The sequence below is a fragment of the Cajanus cajan genome, chromosome 8 (genome assembly GCF_000230855.2).
Source record: "Cajanus cajan strain Asha chromosome 8, NIPB_CcT2T_4, whole genome shotgun sequence".
NCBI lineage: Eukaryota > Viridiplantae > Streptophyta > Magnoliopsida > Fabales > Fabaceae > Cajanus > Cajanus cajan.
The window spans coordinates 7,750,612-7,773,473 of record NC_138524.1 but is presented as its reverse complement, the minus strand read 5'-3'; the positions used below and the strand labels follow the sequence as shown (position 1 = coordinate 7,773,473).

The following is a 22,862-nucleotide window of genomic DNA, read 5'->3' as shown; positions in this document are numbered from 1 at the left end:
CATGCTTATAGGGAGTTATTGACAGTATAAGCATGCCTTCTAATAAGGAAGAGAATTTTAGTATTTCAAGCATGCCTTGGCAGCTCACCGTGTTATAAGATATTTTAGTTGAATATGTGACTTCGTATAGATTTGTTGTATTATATATATGATGTGTTGATAAGTTGTATGGTCTTGTTGTAAGTTGAGATGTTGTGTTGTTTAAGTTGAAAACTTTGATAAGTTGTATTGAGTGGTTTATATGTTGTATTGACATGGTGAAAATTGTTAATTAAAGTTGTTGTGTTGTTGATTCTACAAGTGTTGATATGTTGATATTGATAGTATAGTTTACTTTACTTTTGTACTTATTGTGTTATTTATTTTGAATCTAAGCTTACCCTTATATTTTTTTTTTCTTGTAGTGGGGCTACGATGATCATACTTGTTATAAGAATAAAGTAGAAATAAGTTGGAGGTTGAGCACTTTTGAGAGTCATCCTAGAGGATGATTATGTTTGTTTTGGACTACTCTGATATAACTAATTCTAATTGTTGCTTAACCAAAAATTAGAATATATGTTTTCAGTTGGATTATTAATATAGATATGTACATATATACAAGATTTATGTGATAATTTTACTAAGAAACATTTATGATTTTAGTCAATTATTTTTCTCTCTCACACACACACATACATATAGATTACATGTTTATCCAAAAACTACATTTATGATGGCCATTAAAAAAAATCAACCTATTAGCAAAATTAAACACAAGTTAACTTTGTGACTAATATTATCATGCATGGTTTGCAATAATTATTAGGGGTGGCGTAGGATATATAGGCACCGCCTAATTTATACACAATTTACACACCTTTAAAAATTACGTGCACGTAGGTCTGATTTGAAAGAAAATCATTATATATACCAATATGCATGCAGATGCATGTGAATAAATTTCCATTCCAATCTTTGACTTAGTTTGAAGCTATGGGCTGAAATCATCCCGCGGAAATTAATGACATCTCGTATATTTAAATAAACATAATTTCAATTCGTGACGATAAATCAATTCTTAATAGTAGGTTTGATGTTGAATATTAATATTAAATAACCAAGTGGCACTTAATTAATATATTATTTTCTTCTTTTTTCTTTTTTGACCGAAATCTATTCTTTTCTTAAATGGCCAAATATAGTTAATAAATAATTAAATTTTTGTATCATATAAAAAGTGTAACCTTTTATATTATTGATTAAAACTTTATCATTTCAATGGCTGTTGTATCGTCTGAAGAGAATTGCTATATTTGTGTTGCTCTTTTTAATTATATAAATCACCCTTATATTCCTTTTCCATGGTGATATTATTAAATTAGATAAAGACGTCCTCTTTCAGATTTCTCCTGTGTACCAATATATAGCTTCATCAATATCGAGTAAAAGGAGAGATTCAAATTTAACGTAAACTACCATAAATAAGTAAACAAGTCCGAATACAGACATGATATTACTATATTATACCCTCTAATTAATATCTGAATAGTCATTAAGATGCATCTTCCTATATAGTATAGGTTTGCATTTTTTAACGAAAAATACACTGAACAAGAATATAAAAAAATACAGTAACCCATAATAATACATAGTCCTTCAGCAAGTGTAGCTCAAAATTAAGTACATATATATTACACCTAGCATTAGCAACAATGTTTATTGTACATTCAATAGGACAAAAAATTTGCCTATTTGAAATCTTTCCCAACTTAATTACGTTCTAAATAAATGAGAGAAAAAATTAAGATTATGATCTAATTTTTAATAAAATTCAATTTTTATAATCATATAAAAATTTTATTAACAAAAGTACAAGAGGTATATGTTAACTCACACAAATTAACTTGTCCTACACCAAGTTTCTATACACATAAAAAACATAAAGTAGGATTAGATACTTATATCATCTTGCATTCATTGATGATATATATATATATATATATATATATATATATATATATATATATATATATATATATATATATATATATATATATATATATATATATATATATATATATATATATATAAACGTTGGCAAATTAATGATCTTGGAGCTTTGAATGCAACATATATATCCACCACCCTTCTACTCTTCTTTCTTTATTTGTCTATATTTTTTCATATTTTGTTGATTTCCCTCGGGGTTAGGAATTGAAGATGAACTTAAACTGCTTGAAAATTAATTAATTTATTCAATATTTATGAAACTCCTCCAGAAATATTAGATCATGTATAATATGTTTAACGATGATACTCCTTGGTAGTAAACTAAAAAATAATTTACAAATTAAAAGACTCAAAATTTAAAAAGTACAAGAATTTTTCTTTAGTTTGTCATTAAATTTCACACCGAGACAAAAATAATAAATGAAAGTGACACACACACACACACATATATATATATATATATATATATATATATATATGTCGTGTGTATGCTTGAGCAATGGAAAAAAGGGAAGTACTTTAAATCCATTAGGCTTTGTTTAGATTTGAAGATGGAAAAGGAGGAGTGGAAAAGGAAAGATTTGAAGGGAAAGTGAGTGGAAAGTGAGGTTGTTTGGATTAAGGGAAAGTGAGTGGAAAGTGTAGAGAAAGTTTGTGAAAGTTTGTGAGTGAATTGATTGATGTGATAGATAAAAATAAATTTTTTAATTGATAATTGTGTAAGATTACTATTTTACCCTTAAGTTAAAAAAGTTTATAATTATTATAATTAAAAAATAAATATATAAATTTTAATTTAAAAAATTATAAAATATTAAAAATAATTTAATTTAAATATTTACTTTAAATTTAATGATAGATAAAAATTAAAAATTTAATAAATAAATATGATTTATACTTTTACCCTTAGATTAAAATGAGTATAATATTATTTATTATAAATAATAATAATTACAATAAAATTATATTAATAAGTATAATTTTTAAAAAAAATAATAAATAATGATAAGAATAAAAATAAATATTAAAAAAATAATAAGAATCATAATAAATAATAATGATGCTAATTATAATAAATAATATTAATATTAATAAAAATAAAAAATATTATTATTTTAATTTTATAAACAGGTATTATCTTTTTTATATTTTCACTTTTTGATATTAATATTTAAATAATAGGATTTTCTTAATATAAAAAAATTGTATAATATAAATAAACAAACTTTAATATATATAAAAGTGAAAAAATAAAAATATTAATATTTAATTTATATATAAATTAAATATTAAATATTAAATATATATATATATTAAATATTTAAAAAATATATATAAATTAAATATTAAATATTAAATATATATATATATATATTAAATATTTAATATATATATATAATATTAATATTTAATATATATATTATATATTAAATATTAATATTTTATATATATATACGATTATGTTATATAACAATCGATTATGTTATATGTTATACATATAACATAATCGATTATGTTATATGTTATACATATAACATAATCGATTATGTTATATGTTATACATATAACATAATCGATTATGCTGTGTATATATACACAGCATAATTGATTATGCTGTGTATATATCGATTATGCTGTGTATATATATACAGCATAATCGATTATGTGGCCAAGCATAATCGATTATGCAAGACTACATAATCGATTATGGCCTTGCATAATCGATTATGTAGCCTTGCATAATCGATTATGCTTCCTTTGTATATGTTTCCTCTACTGCATGGCACACTACGCATGCATGCGAAGGGGCATTTTTGAGTTTTTATAAATCTTACGTGACTTTCTTATGCTTTCTTCGCTTTTGTGCGAGGACGAGAATCACGTTTCTCCCCCCTTTTCTTCGCCTTTTCGTCGTCGCAAATCACCGGAAACGAACAACAAGTTTCTTCGCCTTTCTTTGCTCGTGAACAGTAAATTCATGGAAACAAACACTACCTTAGACTCGTAAACTTAGTTAAAAATTTCTCTTACTTCGAGTCGTGATGTTTGTGCCAAAGAGAAAGAAAAATCATGCATAGGTTTCAACTTTAGTCAAAATTGGTTTCTTTTTATGCAATTCTTTGTCCACAGAAAAACAATGCTTTATTCAAGTGAAAAATAAAAATAAATGAATATATCGTTTTCTAAATTAAAACACTAGCATTTCGAAACCTTTTTGATAAATAGCTATTTTATAACATATTGTTTTCAGAAATGCTTAAAAAATAATTCAAACACATATTGCAACTTTCTAAAAAACGTTTAATAACATTTTTTTTATAATATTAGAATTTCAAATATTTATCTTTTCAATTCTAGTCTCTTTTATTTTTTTTTTCTCTTTAGTGATATTTTCAATTGTGATACTATCTAATAGTAGAACCTAACTGTTAGAAATTGTGGTATTTTTTATCAATTAATTAAGGAGGCTTTTATAGCATTTTATTACCTTAATATAAATCATTATGTTGACAAAAAAAAAAAAGAAGAAGAAGTTATTTTTACAACAAATTTTTTAAAAACAAATTTACAAGATGAATATTATTTTCTAAAAAATGAATTTCAACAATTATGGATGATTTGACGCTTTCAAATAATTTCCTAAAGTAGATATATAAGATAAGAGACTTTGGTCCAATTTTGTGGATATCGTGCAAGAAACATACAGCATTAACACAAAAAGGTGGCAATTTCTTAGAACGATAGTTTTAAAAACCGGACCGGTCATCGAACCGGTTAAGGTATTGGGTCAGTGGGTCAAAGGTTGAACCGGTGGGTCATTGGTTGAACCGCATGACTCGATTTTTATTTATTTATATTAAAAAATATTCATATTAAATATATTTATACTTATAAATTTTAATAAATTCATATCTTGTTTTAAATTTTTTTATCTTATTTAAAATTATTTTTATTTTTATTTTGTAAAAAAATACATAAAAAAATTACATGTTAAACGGTATATTAATACAAATTAAAAATATAAATAATATGTACATATATAATATGTTTGCAATTAATATCACAAAATAATATATGTAATATTTACATAGATATTGAATTATTAAATATACTATAAAAGTTATTTAAGTTGTATATATTGCAAACAAATATATTAGAACAAGTAGTCATTGTTATATTTAATAAGACTCCTTGTTTTTTCATTAAGAGATTCAATTTTCAATATTATTTTTGTGATTTATGGTCCCTTAAAAATTAAAAAAAAAAAAAAAAAAAAAGTGGTTGAACCGGTTTGACCCACCGGTTCACCGATTGAACCAGAAAATTGACCGGTTCAATCCGGTTTGAAACGGGTCGATTGCATAACCGATCCAACTAGATTCGGACCGGCTGGACCACCGGTTCCCGGTCCAACCGGTTCGACCGGCCGGGTCGGTCCGGGTTTTAAAACACTGCTTAGAACTACGGCAGCATGTTGTCACAAACAATTCTTTTTCTTTTTTTTACTTTCGGAATTATCGGATGTGCACGGACAAGGGCAACCGTTAATTTCGTTACTCCATTTTCTTTTCCTTTCCGAATGTATTGATCATATTTTTTAATTTATAACCCCATATCAATTTTTTATAATAATAATACATTATACATATAATTTAACCAAATGAATTATACACATTGTTTTTCCCATCCTGTTTTCCTGCAACAAGGAACCAAACCACTCTACACTGCCACCTAATATAACGAGACAAAAAAAAGGTGAAATTTAGACCCTAAAATAAAATATAAAGCAAGAAGGGAAAAATCTTTTCACAAAAAGCTAAACAAAGATTAGAGGGCTTGAGAAAGACCCTCTAGCCAATTAAATAAGAAGTTGTGGAATGATTATTCACCACCCCAATATTTTTAAGAGTTCTTTCAAGCCTTGCAACTCATTATTAATTCGTGTATTTTTTTCTTTCCTCGTAATAATAGTTTTTGAGTTTAATGTTCTTACAATGTGATTGTAAAATATTATACCGTCAGTCAATTAAAAAACAAATTAAAGTTTATATAATTTTTAAGATGATTATTATAATAATTGATAAAGTAATCATTCACGATAAGTTATGATTAAATGGTTGTATAAAACAACTTTATACGATAATAATAATAATATAAATACACTTCTTTTAATATCTAAATAAAAAATGACAGTTCAGTCTTTTTTATAAGTATTAATTTAAAGTTTCATTTTATTAATTATTTTTATAATAATTACTCTTATTCGAAGTTATTAATTTAATGAGTTTTACTAACCAGTGTCTTTAATTAATACATAAAAAAAATTCAAAATTATAATAAAAAATTACATGAAAAAATGTATAAATACACTTTTCAATATAAAAAATTATATTTTTATTCTTTAATCAGTGTCTTAATTTAATTTTCCTAATTTAATAAGTAGTTGCTAAAACAAAAGTTTCATAATTATAATTAATATATATATATATATATATATGAAAACATTAACGATAATGATAATAATAATAATGATTAATGAAAAATATTACGTTTTCTTACTATTTTTTATATAAATTCTTCTATTTTTTAAGAAAAATATATTTAATAAAAAAATATATTTAATGTCTTAAAAACATAAAATACATTCAATATTTACAGTACAAAAGAACTATAAAAATTAATAAAAGAATATTATGAAAAGACATATAATAATTCATGATTAATTAGTGGTGATGAACAGCTATATAAAGTCAACATAGAGAAATGGAGTTGGCTAACTTACACAAATTTTTAAGTTAACGTTGTTGTTGTTACACAAGAAAATAATCATGGTATGATAATATCAGTAATAACAGTGGTAACTGGTAAGAATTAATAGTAGTCACGGTTGTAGTAATTATGATATTGGTGATTGTATTTGATGATGATATAATAGTGCTAGATATTAAATATCTTGTATTTGTTTATTTTTTATATTATTTAAATGAATTATAATAATAATAATAATAATAAGGAATTAATAAAAGAAAACTAATAGATGGTTAGAAACACCAAGAGAGACAAGATATACAGAGGATTAGTAACGTGTTCTTTAAAAATCTCCTTAACACTTTCTCTATCTTGAACTAGAGTGTGTCATTCCTTAAAAAAAAATTCTCTAGTCCAACAAAATAGATAATAATGATAGATACATGCGATAATGACCCTATTATAATTTCTTTCGCTAGCAAACACTCCTTGTATCTAAACAAATATAGCATTGGAGAAAGGGGTTGTACAAATAAGTCTTATTTACTGATTATCTCCTATTATCTTATTAAAAAAATTTATGAATGATATGATTGCCTTGAAATCATGTGGTCATGGGTGTGATTTCTCAAATGATATCAATAATCAGCTTGATAAGACTAACTAATCACTTTTACCAAACTTATTGAATATCCAGACGATCAGCTACATGGACCAAAGTTCAACCATGGAAAAATAAATAAATAAACTTTAGCAAGGGCGGGTATATGCAAAAAAAAAATTAAAAATTAAAAAAATAAAAAAATCCGTAATGATCAAGTCAGTAACAATTTTACTAGATTAACAGTATCTAATAAATGGTTATTACTACGATAACATTGTTTATTATTATAGGAGTTTAAGATGAGTTGGACTTCCTGCCATGTGCTCAAAGGCCTCTCAAGGACAATATTACTTTTTTTATTGATATAGTCATATAGAGCTATGTAACTTCACTTCAAGTTGAAGTATGGGTTGAGATGACACCTTGGATTAAGATAGCCCGTTATTCAAATTGGGCCTCTAGTCCAATCCAAAATAAAAGTAGAAATATCTTTTTTATGATTATTAAAAATATCATGTTATTTAATTTATGTAACAAACATCCCCGATGAAAAAATGAATTAGTTATTTTTGTTATTACGATGCATGAATTCACGATTGCATTTAAAACATTTTTTTTTTTTTTTACATTTTCTGTTTAGCACGAATTTATTACTTAGCTTAGGAGCATCATATATTTATAGTCTCCCATCAATCTACACATATAATTGATTTTCAACTAACAATAAAATTTGATTACGTGTTACATAAATATTGGTCAACATCGTAATATTTCTTGACCAAGTAATAATTTCTCTAACTAGACTCCTTTTATAGTTTTCTTCATCTGCTGTGATGGTGACAATTTCATCTTGTACCACCCTTCCTCCTTTTGAATCAATTTCCGACCAATATCACCATCCAAACGTGATCTCAAGATGCAAATTAAAAGGGATGAACATGAAAGTGTCGATTTGAGGTAATTTCGAGTCTCTGAAAATTCATGTCGTTATTGACAAACCCCCTGAATGACGCCACCTGAACCGTAACATAGCAAAATATTGCAACCTTCTTCCATTTGCCACTCGCCACTATCAGTCAACTGAGAAGGGAACTCTAAATCCCCAATCCTAACATGAAGCAATGGTGGGGATTTGCGTGTTGGTTCTTCTCTTCTTCAAATTCCAATTCAAGTTTTTGATATTATTCAACAAGGGTTTTGTTTTCATGCGATTCAAAATTCTAGTTGTTGTGAATGTGAATGATTTCACCAAATTAGACAACGGAAGCTTGAAGAAAGGTAGCTGCCACTAGAAAGGGTAGAATTACTACAAAAACATAACTACTAAAATAAAAAATATATATAAAGAAACGAAACATCTGATGTTTCCATTTCTTTTTTCCCAGAAGCAATTAATCACTTCCATATAAGCCAAGATCATCAGCAAGCAACCAAAACAACTTTTGGAATAAATTCCGTCCTAATAAAAGTAGCCTAAAACTGACAGGTGGACTCATGGCACTCTGCATAGTTTAATAATGAATCGTGTGTCTTCTGGCTACAAAAAGTTATTGGCAATTTAATTTTTCTGATAGCTAGGCATGTGGCCTTTCTGGATAACTTTTGGTGTTGCTCTTCAAAACTCATGACACAGCCTTTCGAACGTCTACGTATTTTAGTGTAGAGAAAATTATACAGATGCAAGGCTGTGAACTAAACAAAATTCATGACTCAGTAAAAGCAAATGTACCAAGCATCGCCAAAAAAAAACCCTCATGATTGTGTAGTAGACGTAATATATTAATTGCTATAGAAACTGTCATACTTTACTGGTAAGAACTAGACACAATAGATAAGAGTTCCTCTTGCTGCCGCACTTGTTCATGCCAAGAGAATCATTGCAAGGTTCAAATATAATCATATACATCCTTTTCCTTATCGTATATACAGATATAGATAATAGTCGTTGCTAATTCATCTAAGTTAAAACTAATTTGTAAATTCAATTTATATTCCACCAACCTGCAAGCCTTTCGCAACCGCATTGATGCATTGAGGTTATTTGAATTGTTATGCTGAGCCTTCTCAACAACCTTTCAGAAACAACATATAAATCCTTATTATGAACTTGATAGCATCAAATATAAACTATTACAATTAATTCAATTGTATCATCACTTAGCTTAATGGCACTCAAAAGTATTCTACAATAAACGCGGCATAAACTAATAAAACGCGATTAACAGAAAAGAAACGAACGCAATGAAGCTACACAGTGATAACAGAAAATGCTGAAAACGTAACTGCTTTTCTCGCTTTGGAAATTCAAGCAATAAAGTGAAATAACAGAATGAATAAATGAATGCAGAGATCGATTTTCACGGAAAGGCCAAACGCGACTTCCTTCAACAGCAAGAAGAAGATCCAATCATTTCAGAGCTAGAGAAACAGGAAGCCTAATCAAGCCCTAGGAAAATATACAACAAAAAAAAAAAAAAAAAAAAAAAGCGTAAATTAAATAGCGCAGGTTTTGGAAAACCGAATTTCGCGATCCAGATGAGAAACCGAGTAGTGAGATCTGTGATGAGAAGTGGAATATAATCAGACGCCGGCGGCGGATCGGTAGCGGTAGAGTTTGCCGAAGACGTGGAGAGCGGTGACGAAGCCGATGAAGCAGAGGCTCATGACGAGGACGACGGTGGGAGAGATCTTGAGGCCGGGGGCGTCGTCGGTGTAGAACCTAAGCATGTTGCTTCCGGCGCCGGAGCCGCTTCCGACGGAGGCGGAGGCGTTACCGGTGGCGAGGCGGCGACGGCGCATGCCGGCGGTGGCGGCAGCGGAGCCGCGCGGGGCCATGACGCCCGGTCGCGTGGTGGGCGCTGAAGCCGTGGATTGGGATTGAGAGGCGCCTCTGGCCATGTGGCGAAGATCACGAGGGAATGGTAGTCTGTGTCGGAGAATGATGGAACAGAGTTGGGAATGGAGATTTGCGATTATGGAATTATTTATGTCCCCAAAATGTGAAACAATTATTTAATACTATCATTCCATTCACTTCTTAATTAATACTATATTTATTTATAGTAATAAGATAAGATGAGTTTGATTATGTTCATGTGTATATGTGGATGGTGCATGAATCGTGATTATGTTGAAAGGAAATTGATACTCTTCATTATTTAATGGATCAACATGGGTAAACTTGGATTTGATCAGAGGAAAAGTAAAAGATCAAATTAATTACCATTCTTTGAATTGGCTCCAGCTAGTTTTGCAATTCTTTTTTTTTTTTTTAGTTTAAGTTGGATTATTGGAAATTATATGAATTTCATCAAACGAAATTTGTAAAAAATAAATAGAAAAAGTTAAAATTAGATATGTAGTCAATTTCACTCCTCCAGAACAATCATCGTGTGCCCACTTATACTAATGATTTGGTGTTTGGTAAAAAGCGTGCGTGTTATTGTATCAAAAAAAAATTTTATAAGATCCTTGATACTTCAAAGTTCAAATGGAAATTAGACATTAGTTATTTGTATAAAAATTAACTTAAATGTATTTTAACTTTTATATAAAATTAATCAGCTTTAATTTTGATTTTCTATTTTTTTATTTTTCACCTTTCTAAATTATATTAACACTATTTTCTCTGTAAAATATATTTTATTTTCTCTTTGTAAAATGAATAAATTTTAATTTTATATTTTTATAAAATATTTTTCTTTATTATTTTCATCTCTAAAATTACTATTTTATCACAAGTGATAATTTTAAAAAAATGAATAATATTTATTTTAAGAATTTATAAAAAATTTAAAAATATCACACATTAATATAGTATCATTAGTAATTATAAATAAAACTTGAGATTATTAATTAATCTTTTAATAAATAAATATGTAGTTAAAAATTATTATATAATAACATGAACTAAAATAATAGTTTATTTTTTTTTTGAATAAAAAATAAAAAAATTACAAGGACCAAAATTAAAACTTACTCATTTAGTATAGATTAACAATATATTTAAGTCTAAAAAAAATTATGCCTTAATAATTTTGACTTAATGCAAATGAATTTATTTAAATGCCACTATTTGATTTATGTACATATAATTTATTTTAAACTACATGAAAGTTAATACAACTAGTTAAAAACTTTCGCTCATAATATTTATGATTTGGGATCAAATCAAATTTTATTTGTATTTTATATCCTCCTATACAAAAATCAATTCAATAGTTGTAAAGATTATTAGTTAAGGCTAATCAAAATTATCAACAAAGTGTGTCATAATTGATAAATAACCTTATCATTTTAGTATGTGATCAATGATTCAATCCTTGATTAATATGTATAGAAAAATATTTGTTAAGAGATGTTAACTTTTCAAATGAATCTTAATACCTTAAATTTAAGTATTAACTTTCAACTAAATGATTAAAAATATATTGATCAAAACTGGGTACAACCAACCTAAATTATGTTATTCTTAGGTTAAATTGATTGAATTTATGAATGTACTCACATTTATAATGATGTTACCTCTCTTCGAATAAAATAATAATAAAATACATTTATATTAATTTTAATTAAAACTAGGATTTTTTTTTATCACTTCTCCTTCAATAGGTAAAGGCAATGATTATTAGTTATGAATATTGTTTCCACACTATAATATTAATCTTATTTGTTTAAATAGGTATTATTATTTTCAAAAAAATAAGTATTGTTATTGATTAACTTGTTTGGTTTTCTTCCTTTTAAACTATATTTGTTATTTTACCTATAAAACTTAATATTAAAATGTTTATAACAAATTATAAAATTTTATATAAAAAAGTTTATTATAACTTATGCATACTTTTCAATTAACTGAATTAAATTCTCTTAGTAGTTAACCATTTATTAATTTTTTTTTGTATGTATACCTTATTTGTTTAAATAGTGTTTTTTTTAGTATTTGTTTATTGATTTGCTTGACCTTCTACCTTGTGATATAAACTTTCTTTTATACTAGATCATTAATATATTTTTTATGATAAATAAATTTATCAAGTCATATAAAATTATTATTAAAAACAAAATTTTCTCTTTAAATATTCAATACAATTATATATTTAGAATTTGAATTTAAAAATTATTAATTAAATTAGAAGAATTTTATAGAAGTTAATCTACTAATAGTGATTAATTCAAAAGTTAAGACTTGCTTTTGAAGCTGTTTTGATTATTTTCTGTAATTTAAAACCAAAGTAAAAGGCTTAGTTAGTAACTATAGCATGGTTGGAACACAGCATTGTCTAGATTCAGTTTAGGACATCATGGTCCTCATGCCTGTGTCTCTGCTACCCAACCTCTAATATTCAAGGGGTACCTTATCAAACTCTCTTTAGTCCTAAATCAAATGTTATTAGTAGTCAAGACTGTTCCAAAACAGAAGCACTTTTTTATTTTATTTTATATATATATATAATTCTTTTATTCAATATTTAGGTGAAGAAAAGAGGAATGGAAGGAGGCCACCCTCCTTCTTTTAATTTTAACTTTTCTTTAATATCAAAGTAAATTTAAAAGAGAAAAAAAAAGTATTTTAAAAATATTTTTTTATATAATATCTAAAATATTTTTATTTATATTTTTAAAAATTTTAAATTATGAGTATATAAGTAAATTAATTTTAAAATTTTTTCTATTTTTCTTGTGAATCAAATAGTAAAAGATCCACCTTTCCTCCTTATTCTCCATTAAAACACCTTTCATCTTTTCGTTCCAGTCAAACATAATTTTTAATATATACTTTTTATTAAAATCTCTTTTATGTTTTCTCTTCCTTTTAACCAAACATAATATTAAAATTTTCATTGTTTTATAATTCCCAAATTCTTTTCATTAAATTTTTTTTTCATAATTATTAATTGGTTAGCATACTTAAAGAAGGAATTTTCATTAGATAATATGAGTGATTAAATTAAATGAAGAGTCCAATGCCAATGGTAATTCATACGTTTTGCCAAGTAATAAACAACGCTATTGATTATATAAAAGGCCAATTGCTTTTTTTTTTTTTTCTAGAGAAAATAGTTTCGTATTAGCTTTAAATGCCACGAAATAAAAATTGCTATTGAAATATACAGAGTCTAAATTATGTATAAAAATAAATATTAAGAATTTTTTTTTAAAATTAAAATTATTTAAATATCATTTGAAATCAATTACATTACAAAATAAATTAACAATATTATCTATTAAGAGCAACATTAAAATTATTTTACCATAAAAAAGATAATTAATTTAAAAAGATTAATAATTTATTTTTTACTTTAAATTTTCATAATTCATTGGTCACAAGACTCTCCGTCATAAATATTATCTTTAGCTTTCTATATTTATTTATATAAGAAATAAAAGAGGGAAACATTTTACTCCGATTTATAAGAAATAGTGATATATTTTTAAATGTATTAATTCTTATTTTTCACTCACGTTAATATGAGACCATCTATTTTGAGATTTTGTTTTATCATTTTTCAAAAAGTTTTGCAAAAAGTAGTATACCAAAAAAATTTATTACTGAAGGGTCTAAAAAGATGAATACCTGCATACAAAAAATGGATGGCAAAGATTAACAGATATTAGAATGGTTGTTCAACTCCGTGATAAATTAAAGATGCTGAAAATAAGGTAACACATAGTGAATCACTCATGCAATTTTAGGAGATGACTCGAAGTTCTAACAGATCCAAAACCTTAGATTAGGGGAAGTATCATTTTAAAAGAATAAAAATTGATAATCAGCATCATATATAAAAAAATAAAAATAAAAACAATCATGAATGAATTTAATATATAAAATTTAAAAATATAAAATATAATACTTTTAATCATACACTAATAATTTAATTAAAGTGAAGAGATACATGTGTCCATCCTTATTATAATATAAGTTTATCATTGACTCAAAGCTTGGTTGATACACAAGGTTTTGTGTCATTCAACTGAAATTTGAATTGCAAAACACAAAATAGGATTCAATGAAGATGGAACACTACCTCATCATTCAAGATGTGCAAAAGCAGGAAGAGAAAGAAGTGGAAAGTCTAGAGATAAACCAATGCTTCAAATCTGAGGGAAGGTTGGACACACGACAATCTATTCTAACGAGAAGTCAGAAAAAACAAATTGCCTTCATTGCATAAGCCAATTCAATCCAAGATTAAGACGTACTTTAACAATGGTGATTTAAATCATATCAATCATGATTCAAGAGTATGTGGAGCATGTTGCTAAGCATATTTTAGTGGTTTGTAACAGTGAAATACTAAACATTTTAAAAATACTTGATCTGACATTTTATATTGAGTGAATAAATTAAGTCAATTCACGAGCACCGACAAAAAGTGTAAAAAAATCTCAAGCTACCAATCTCAAAGATCAACTAGTGGATTGCTTTATGAATATAATAATGAATCTAACATAATAATATATCCAATTATACAAATGAAAGAGCTTAAATAAATCCAATAAGATTAATCCTGGTGGCCTACTTAGATATCTTCATATCTTTTTTTTTTTTTTTTTTTTTCTGGTGGTGAATCAATTTTAATTTACGTATTATTAGTAGTAGGTCTTTTATCAAAGGAAAACTCCTTGCTATGACGTGCAACAACAATCTCATGGTGCGTTGTGTCAACGGTGGGGTCATTGGTTTGTGGAGCCATTTCCAATTGGTGGTGGGAGTAAGAAGGAGAAGGGGAATCAACGTTGATGTTACTATTATCCCAAGGTTGGGAATCCAAGTTAGACCTTCGAGGAGAAGCAGGGAAGCTATCCGCTTCGGAACGGTAGTATCGTAGGAGGTGCACTGGGGACATGTGGTGACTCGGCGTTGTGGGTCTGCTTGACGTTGGTGTCCCCGACAACGACAACGGTCCCACGCGGTTCTGTCTTATGTGCTTCTTCGCGGTTTGGTGCCAGTTCCGCAGCGCAACCGCCACTCTTTCGTTGAAAATTGTTGCCTTCATTGTCGAACCCATCTGTTTCCAACACACTCAATTCTTGTCACTAATATTTCTCCCAAACCATAGGGGATGTACCTTTTCATTTAGTAATCATTGCGTTACCTGTGTTACTAGAGCGTAGAGAGGAAGAGTGACGTAGCTGCACAGGATTTGAATCAGGACCCTGCGTGTTGTTAGATACAGCGTGTTGTCAGATACAAATAAGATAAGAAATAACAATTTATATATATTCTTCAATGAAAGAGATGTTTTTTGAGTTATGACTAAAAGTAAAATCGTGAGGGTTTAAGCCTAAAACGGACAAGTATTAACATGCCTTGCAACTTCCAACTAATTAATTTAATTAAATTCACATTTTAATTACTTACCCCATTGTGATTCTGATCACCACATCCTCCGTATGCGAATGGAAACATGATCGAATCCCGAATTGAAGCTGGGATTTCAAAAGGTAATATAAGCTAAGATCATCATCAAGCTAATTTCACTTCTAACCATGTAATGTATATTGGATGACTCATGACTTACCGCAGACCATGAGAAAAAAGCCAGCTGGAAAGCATTCTGTTTGGATGAAAAAACAGAGACAAAGGAGACTTCAATTAACCATAAGTTTGTTATTACTAATTACTTACTAATTAATTTCAATATTATAGTGCAGAGAATTCTTGATTAATTACCCCCATTTTTAATTGTTATGAATTGCATGAGAAAAGCAATGTACCTGAAATAGCACAAAATTGATGAGGTAAAGAATAAGGCCTGGTCTGTTAAACCAGAACAAGTGATCCCCTGGTTGCACCAAAGGCACGCCCTTCAGTACCTCTCCCCTTTGTTGAATTCTTAGGCCCATCTCGGTTATGATCACTTGCAACTTGGTTCCAACCAACAAGATGATCTACATTTTATCAATGTAACATTATCAAATTAGATGTATAAACATCATTATCACTCATTTGGACCAAATTAATTAATGTGCTTACAATCAAAGGGATAAATGGCAGCCACAGATAAGAGTACCACCCTGTCCATCCATGATTTAATCACATCACACACACAAAAAAAATAACAATAATAAGTCAAATTCGTCGGCTGCACGTTAGAAGGAGATTGTTTCTTACCATGAGTGTTTAAGAGGAGAAACAGCACTGCGAAGAACCAGAATGGAGGACTGAAATTTTTTTATAAAAAAATAAACCATTACATAGACTTGCATGGAAATCCAAATATTGTTACAATATAATTTATGAAACATAATAAGATGTTAAATAAAGATATTTAATTCAAATGTAACTACGTTCTGTAACTATTACTAAAAATACTGCAAAATGACAAGAGATGGAATAGTAGTCATTGCACAAAATATACCTGATTCCAACGACAACTTTGAAATCCTCGTCCAGTGATCGTTTTATGTATTTCCTAAAATCAAATTTGGAGTGACTTTGAGGAGCCAAATGTGCCTGACATCAACGTTAAATTCCATGTCATTTATTGCATATGGAAAATGTTTTACGTAATCTCCGAGCATGCCGTGTCTTTTCAGGGAATTTTTTTTTTCTTCACGTCAATTGTTGTAATGAATGCTCATAAATAAAATTATTTAATTGTAAGATAATTTTTTTGCTGAATTTTAAGATAATAATTAAGAAATTAATATCTTAAAAATTTTATTTACTTACATTTTGATAGTTTAATTATTCTTAAAAATCGTTAATGATAGTTATAAAATGGAAGAATTATATAATATTGTTTTCACAACATTATCTTGCTACTTTAATTTATTCCGTCAATTTTTTATTTACTTACAGTTTAATACTAAAATTATTTATGTTTCTCTGTCCAATTAAAAATTTAGAAAACTATTTGCTATATTTTCCCTTATTTTATATTAATTCTTAAACCTTTTACAGCTTCATCATGAATAAAAAAATATATTATCATAAAATTTTGTTTAGGAAAGCATAAAAGGAATAGTAGCATTTTTCTTGTTGAAGAAAATGACAAGAGAAACTAGCAAGAAAAGGAGGCGTTTACCATTATAAATCCATGTCTCAAGGTTAAGTAATCCACTTTAGGAACTGACCGCACAAACTGCCTAAAGAAACAAACCTGCAATCATGTCGTAAGGCAAACAAACCATGGAAAAGCTCAGCAAATACGTAATTAGATTAATTAACCATTACGTACTTTGAATATTTACAAATTGTCGTCTCTTTCGTAAAAAACAAGTTAATAAAAGACATGTCTATTTTTTAAAATTTCCTGGTAATTAAGGATAAATATGTCGGGAGAAACTACTATTTGTTTACCCAACACCATTTTCAAGTGGCCAAGTGGTTCTTAGCCCAATTTTTTCACCAAAGAAAGGTCCAATTTAGGAAGTCATGAACAAGAACCGGTCTCAAGTCGCGTTCTTGTGCAATTGAATGGTTATGTCTCTCTAGAATTATTGTTTTTTAATTTATTTTTCTTTCATTATAATGTTAGTCTTTTCCATTTTCATCTCTAAGAATATGATAAAAAAAAACAATGTCATTTGTTTGTATGAAAATAATCATTATTTCTAACATATATTTCATATTTAATCATTTAGTCTCTATTTTTTTTAATGTTCATTTAATTCAATCTTTAATAAAAGTCATTTATTTTAATGTCATTAATTAAAAAGTGAAGTGAAACTAAAAAAATAAAAAATAAAAAAAGGCATTCTACAAAGTCAGAGAGTTATAATAAATGAGTTTAGAAAAAGTTAAAATATATTAAATGAGTGGGAGGCTTAAAATGGATTTGGCCAAGTTATCAAAATATAAAATAAATAAATAAAATGGATATTTGACTTACAAGCCACATGAGGACAGGATTTTTGGTCCAGAAGCTCAAGTGTCTTCTTCCAAACGATGTGTCCCTCGCAAATCTGAATCTCTCAGGATCTGTGATATACACATAATGTGGACCACAAATTAAATTAAATTAAATGAGTTACCTAACGTATACATGCAGATATACATGAAGCTGCCATAATTTTATACGCATATATATAACATAATTCAATTCATACAAAATATACAATTATATATGTCTATATAAATATTTATTCACCCTCAAACAAAATGACTAACCGTGTGAAAATTGGTACTGAGGTGTCTTGGTTTCCTCTTCCCATCGTTTCCACCTTTTCATCTATTGAGTCACAATTAATAAATATATGCTGAGGTTGAGGCTAATATTATATATATATATATATATAATATTATTTTTTTTGTCAAAGAAAATTAAAATGTATCTGTAATAATATTACCTTTGCTCTACCCAGAGCCATAGTGATGACGCAGTAAAGAACATGGAAAACAGCCAGCACGAAGATAAATATATGGAGTTGATGAATGCCATCCGATGACACAAACGGGACTTTACCCTGTGTATACATTTTGTATATTGTAATAAAATAACCATAATATAAAAATCTGTCCAAAACCCATTAGTATATAAGCATTTTAGATTTATATTATTTCATGTATGTTCTTAATCACTTTCATTTCCTTTTCCTTTTTTAATTTCTCTTTCCGTGCAAGTATTGGCATCCACACAAATTTCAGCCTTTCAACTCTTATTAATGGTCTAGTCTTTTTCTAATTAGAATATCGTCAGTACATGACAGAAACAAATAAAGAAAAATAAAATAGAAAATTAAGAAGACTTATGTGTGAAATATTCAGTGATTGCGTATAACATGGTTGTAATTAATACTTTTCTAATCCTATACTGTATACTACCCTTATCGAAAAGTAAATTTTTTTGGTTTATATACAACTTGATTCCCCATTAGATTAATATTTTGCCCTTCCTTTTTCATATACATGTGTGTAAAGGCTTTTTCTCATTACATTCTGGCCCCCCAAGAGGGTCAAGAGACATTATTACATTTGACATAAGTGGCACAACCATAGAAGAAAATACACAATTATAATACATCTCATTGTCGTACATTTTAATATTAAAAACGACTTTTCTAAAACAATTAAGAAACCTTGACATAATAGGGTTGACACCAACTGTACAGTTAATTGTTTTCTGTCTTACTACCAGTATTTTTAATTAAAAATTGACATCTTATTGTTTTTTCAAAAATAAATTTTTTTTTAATTTTTTAATAACCTTTTTCTAAGCAAGGTTTTTAATGTTTACAATCACCATTTAATTTTTGTTAAAAAGAAGTCAATGCTTTTTTTATTGATTTCGAAAGATAGGCAAACAAACATACCCAATTAAGTATATTCTACTCAATCACAAGTTTCAACTAGTATCGCACTCAATCTACATTAAAATTCTCATCCAAACGTGCATGTATAATTATTAAAAAGAAGCGTACAGCTAACACAATATTTTTGTAAAATTATTTTTATTCTTTGCTAAAAAAATTCAAAAAATATATGAACTCATTAAATAAAGAATGGAAACTATAAAAATCAGTTTAGTTATTTGATATAATCATATGAAAGATTAGATGCAAAAAATGTACGATCGAATGTCAACCCGGATGAACGACATTTTCATAAAATAAATATTAATTAAAAATATAAAATATATAAGAAGCGATTTGTTGGGAATCACAGTGGTATAATTTTGACAAAATTTCATTTATACTAATTAACATTTTTGTTAAAAAAAATGTTACTAACAATAGTAATTCATTCATAGTTACTGCAAAATCATATAAACCAAATGAAAATTGATCTGGTAGATTTTAGAGCATTTGATGTGAAGTTGCTTATAAAGAACTTCCTGGAAACATTATATCACATCAACTCTTTTCATATATTGTTTATGTGTTGCTTAAATTTTAGTAAAGTTACTTATAGAAACTCCGGTACTTAAAAAAAACAGTGAAAAAAAGTAGATGTAATATGATGTGGCATATGAGATTCCTTATAAGGTGTTCTAAGATGTTACTTACCACTACAATATTAGTTTTTAATATATTTTATTTTAGTGAGAGAATGATACCAACCTGGGCACACTTGTGGCTTCCTCCTCCGGCCAAAAGACGCCGCGTGTCCGAAGCATAGAACGCCGCTAACAACCTACGACCATTGGTTCCGTGTTGCGAATCTTCACTATCTGAGTCATGGCTTTCGTCGTCCTTGCTGCAAGGGTGCCATGTCCCTGCAACTTTTTCCGATATACATATCCTTGATATTGGACCTTGTCCCACCGTTAGAAGCAACGATAAGAACCCCAATAACATAAGCTCTGCAACAACCCATACCCATCATTAATTCGTTCACATTTTCTCCATCTATTTTCAGCAATTTAACTACGCCACGTTCCAAACCTGATTTTATCTTTTCAAGTGACTCGTACATAGCTCTTTTGTGCTTCTTCTTCAACCACTGCCAGTATAAACATATTATTATTAATCAATATCAAATGTGTAATTCAATTATATATGTAGCTTCTTAAATCATGAGGGATTTCTAGTGAGGTTGATATTGTATGTATATATATATACATAGAGTTTTAGGTTGAAGTTTCGGTGCAACTATTATATATACATCAAAATTGTGGAACATGGTATAAGAATATGGTGCTGACATGTTTATATATATATACCTTTCCTATGAGATGGATGATATGCTCGATGATTATAGATATTGTGATCAAAACAAAGCAAACAGCTGAGACTGCCCATGTAGGCGTTTCCTCCAAGTTCCTTCCTCCACTTCCTCCTGCCATGGATTGTTCTTAATACGAGAATTTTGTTTGATCGTTCGAAATACAAAAGAAAGGGTAGAAGCAAAGGAGAAAGTTATGCAAAGAATTGAAGAGAAGCTTTAAGATATATGAGGGGTGGAAGAGGAGTTATGCTGCTGGTACTCTATGTTCAACTTCGATTAATGATTGAATTGAAGACAAGAGAGGTTTCGGACAACCAAGGGAGCTTTATAGCTTATTATAGTAATAATTTTGGGCACATAAAGAGAATTTAATCATGAGTGCTTAATTTGTAGTTCTCTTTTCATCTTATAATATAACTGGAATGGAAGGGTCTTACTCTTGACTTTGACGTATAAAATGACAGAGGAAGAAAGATAGTCGTCTTTCTGCTTTTTGTTTTATTACTAAAATTTTATAATAGATGACCCTGTTTAAAGTATGGTTAATGATATTAAATGTCGATTACTTTAATTTTAATGCATGTTTAAATAGCAGTTATTATTTAGCACAAACTAACTCTTTCTAATTTCTATAGTATTTGACTTATTTTTTGGGTTTTACTTGTCCATGCAGAAGTGGGAACAATTTTATATTATTTTTTTGAAGTTCTTATTAAAAGTTAATGAAAAGAGTAATCAATCATTTTAACTTTTTTTTTTATCAACAGATATCATAAATATTTATTTTATCCTGATCAATCCTTAAATTTTATTTATAAATACATATATATTATGAATTTTAATTTTATTTTAATTAATCCTTAAATTTCACCTCTTTTATAAATAAATACTTTCAACTTTCATTTCATTCTAATTGATTTTGACATTTGATAATTTGTTATTTTTACAAAAATTTTATATTATTAATTTAGAGTTAAATTATTTATCTTAAATATTAATCATTTATTAATCTTAATTTTTCATTTTATGTTACAATTATTTTTTCAAAATATAATAAAAATATGAGTTTATAAAAAAAGGATAAAAATAATAAAAAGAAGTCTTTATTTAATTTTTTCTTCTTCTAAATTATATGGTATTTTAATCTATATGAAAATAAAACCAATATATATGTACCAAAAAATTAATAAATAAGTGTGGTTTTAAAATAAGATTTAAAATAAATAAATGATTTATATTTTTTACCTTAGTAATTTAATCTCAATGTAATATAAGAGACCTAAAAAAAATAATTAAGATAAAATTAATTGCAATCAAGATATTTATTTATAAAATTGGTAAAGTTTAAGGATAAATTATAATAAAATTAAAGTTTATAGTGTATATTTGCTGGCAAGACAAAGTTTAAGGATCAATTGACATAAAGTTAAAGTTTGTAGTATCTATTTGTAAAAGAGGTGAAGTTTAAGGAGTTAAATACTTTTTTCCCTGAAAGTTAAGTAACTAGCTTTTTAGTTTTCATGAAAGAAAAAAATAGGTTTTTTTAAAAGGAACATTGAGTGAAGGAATGCTTTCAAAAAAAAATTAATTTTACTTTTTATTCAAATTCCTCTTAAGTTGTTAGCTGTCATTTTTATTTAAATTTTATAAGTATTATTATGTAAAATGACATGGTTTCACCTCTTTTCCCTTGAAAATTTCTCTAAGGATGTGAATATTATATATAATTATATAACTATAATATAGAAATTCAATCCATGCAAATTAAAGTAATTTTTAGTTAAATTTTGTGGTTTCATTTTGTAGGTAATTAAGATGAGAGAAATTGAAAAAGATTCATAAAAGAAAAGATATTTATCTCCACTAACTCAAGAAGGGCCTAAGCCAATTCAGAAAAAT

The 22,862-nt window shown here is 27.4% G+C and overlaps 2 protein-coding genes across 2 annotated transcripts; both read right to left on the bottom strand.

Moving 5' to 3' along the window:
- Positions 1 to 9,603: 9,603 nt before the first annotated feature.
- On the bottom strand, positions 9,604 to 10,382 carry LOC145950830 (uncharacterized). The gene has a single exon (XM_083062632.1). The coding sequence runs from the start codon at positions 10,241 to 10,243 to the stop codon at positions 9,926 to 9,928; it is 318 nt and encodes a 105-aa protein (XP_082918758.1). The 5' UTR covers positions 10,244 to 10,382; the 3' UTR covers positions 9,604 to 9,925.
- A 4,369-nt stretch (positions 10,383 to 14,751) lies between these two features.
- LOC109798854 (MLO-like protein 6) lies at positions 14,752 to 21,347 on the bottom strand. The gene is made up of 15 exons (XM_020359260.3): positions 20,959 to 21,347; positions 20,681 to 20,738; positions 20,357 to 20,598; positions 18,647 to 18,763; positions 18,468 to 18,528; positions 18,190 to 18,278; positions 17,383 to 17,457; positions 16,714 to 16,808; positions 16,467 to 16,516; positions 16,329 to 16,369; positions 16,070 to 16,243; positions 15,874 to 15,909; positions 15,714 to 15,781; positions 15,448 to 15,508; positions 14,752 to 15,360 (listed from the first exon to the last, which is right to left on the bottom strand). The coding sequence occupies exons 1-15, from the start codon at positions 21,079 to 21,081 to the stop codon at positions 14,932 to 14,934; spliced, it is 1,719 nt and encodes a 572-aa protein (XP_020214849.1). The 5' UTR covers positions 21,082 to 21,347; the 3' UTR covers positions 14,752 to 14,931.
- Between the last annotated feature and the right edge of the window lie 1,515 nt (positions 21,348 to 22,862).

Coding starts and splice junctions, on each gene's coding strand:
- LOC145950830 (XM_083062632.1), bottom strand. CDS start 10,243: ATGGCCAGAGGCGCCTCTCAATCCCAATCCACGGCTTCAGCGCCCACC.
- LOC109798854 (XM_020359260.3), bottom strand. CDS start 21,081: ATGGCAGGAGGAAGTGGAGGAAGGAACTTGGAGGAAACGCCTACATGG. Junction 16,517..16,713: donor AAAGTTGTCGTTGGAATCAG/GTATATTTTGTG, acceptor AAAAAATTTCAG/TCCTCCATTCTGGTTCTTCG. Junction 16,244..16,328: donor TGCCATTTATCCCTTTGATT/GTAAGCACATTA, acceptor GATAAAATGTAG/ATCATCTTGTTGGTTGGAAC.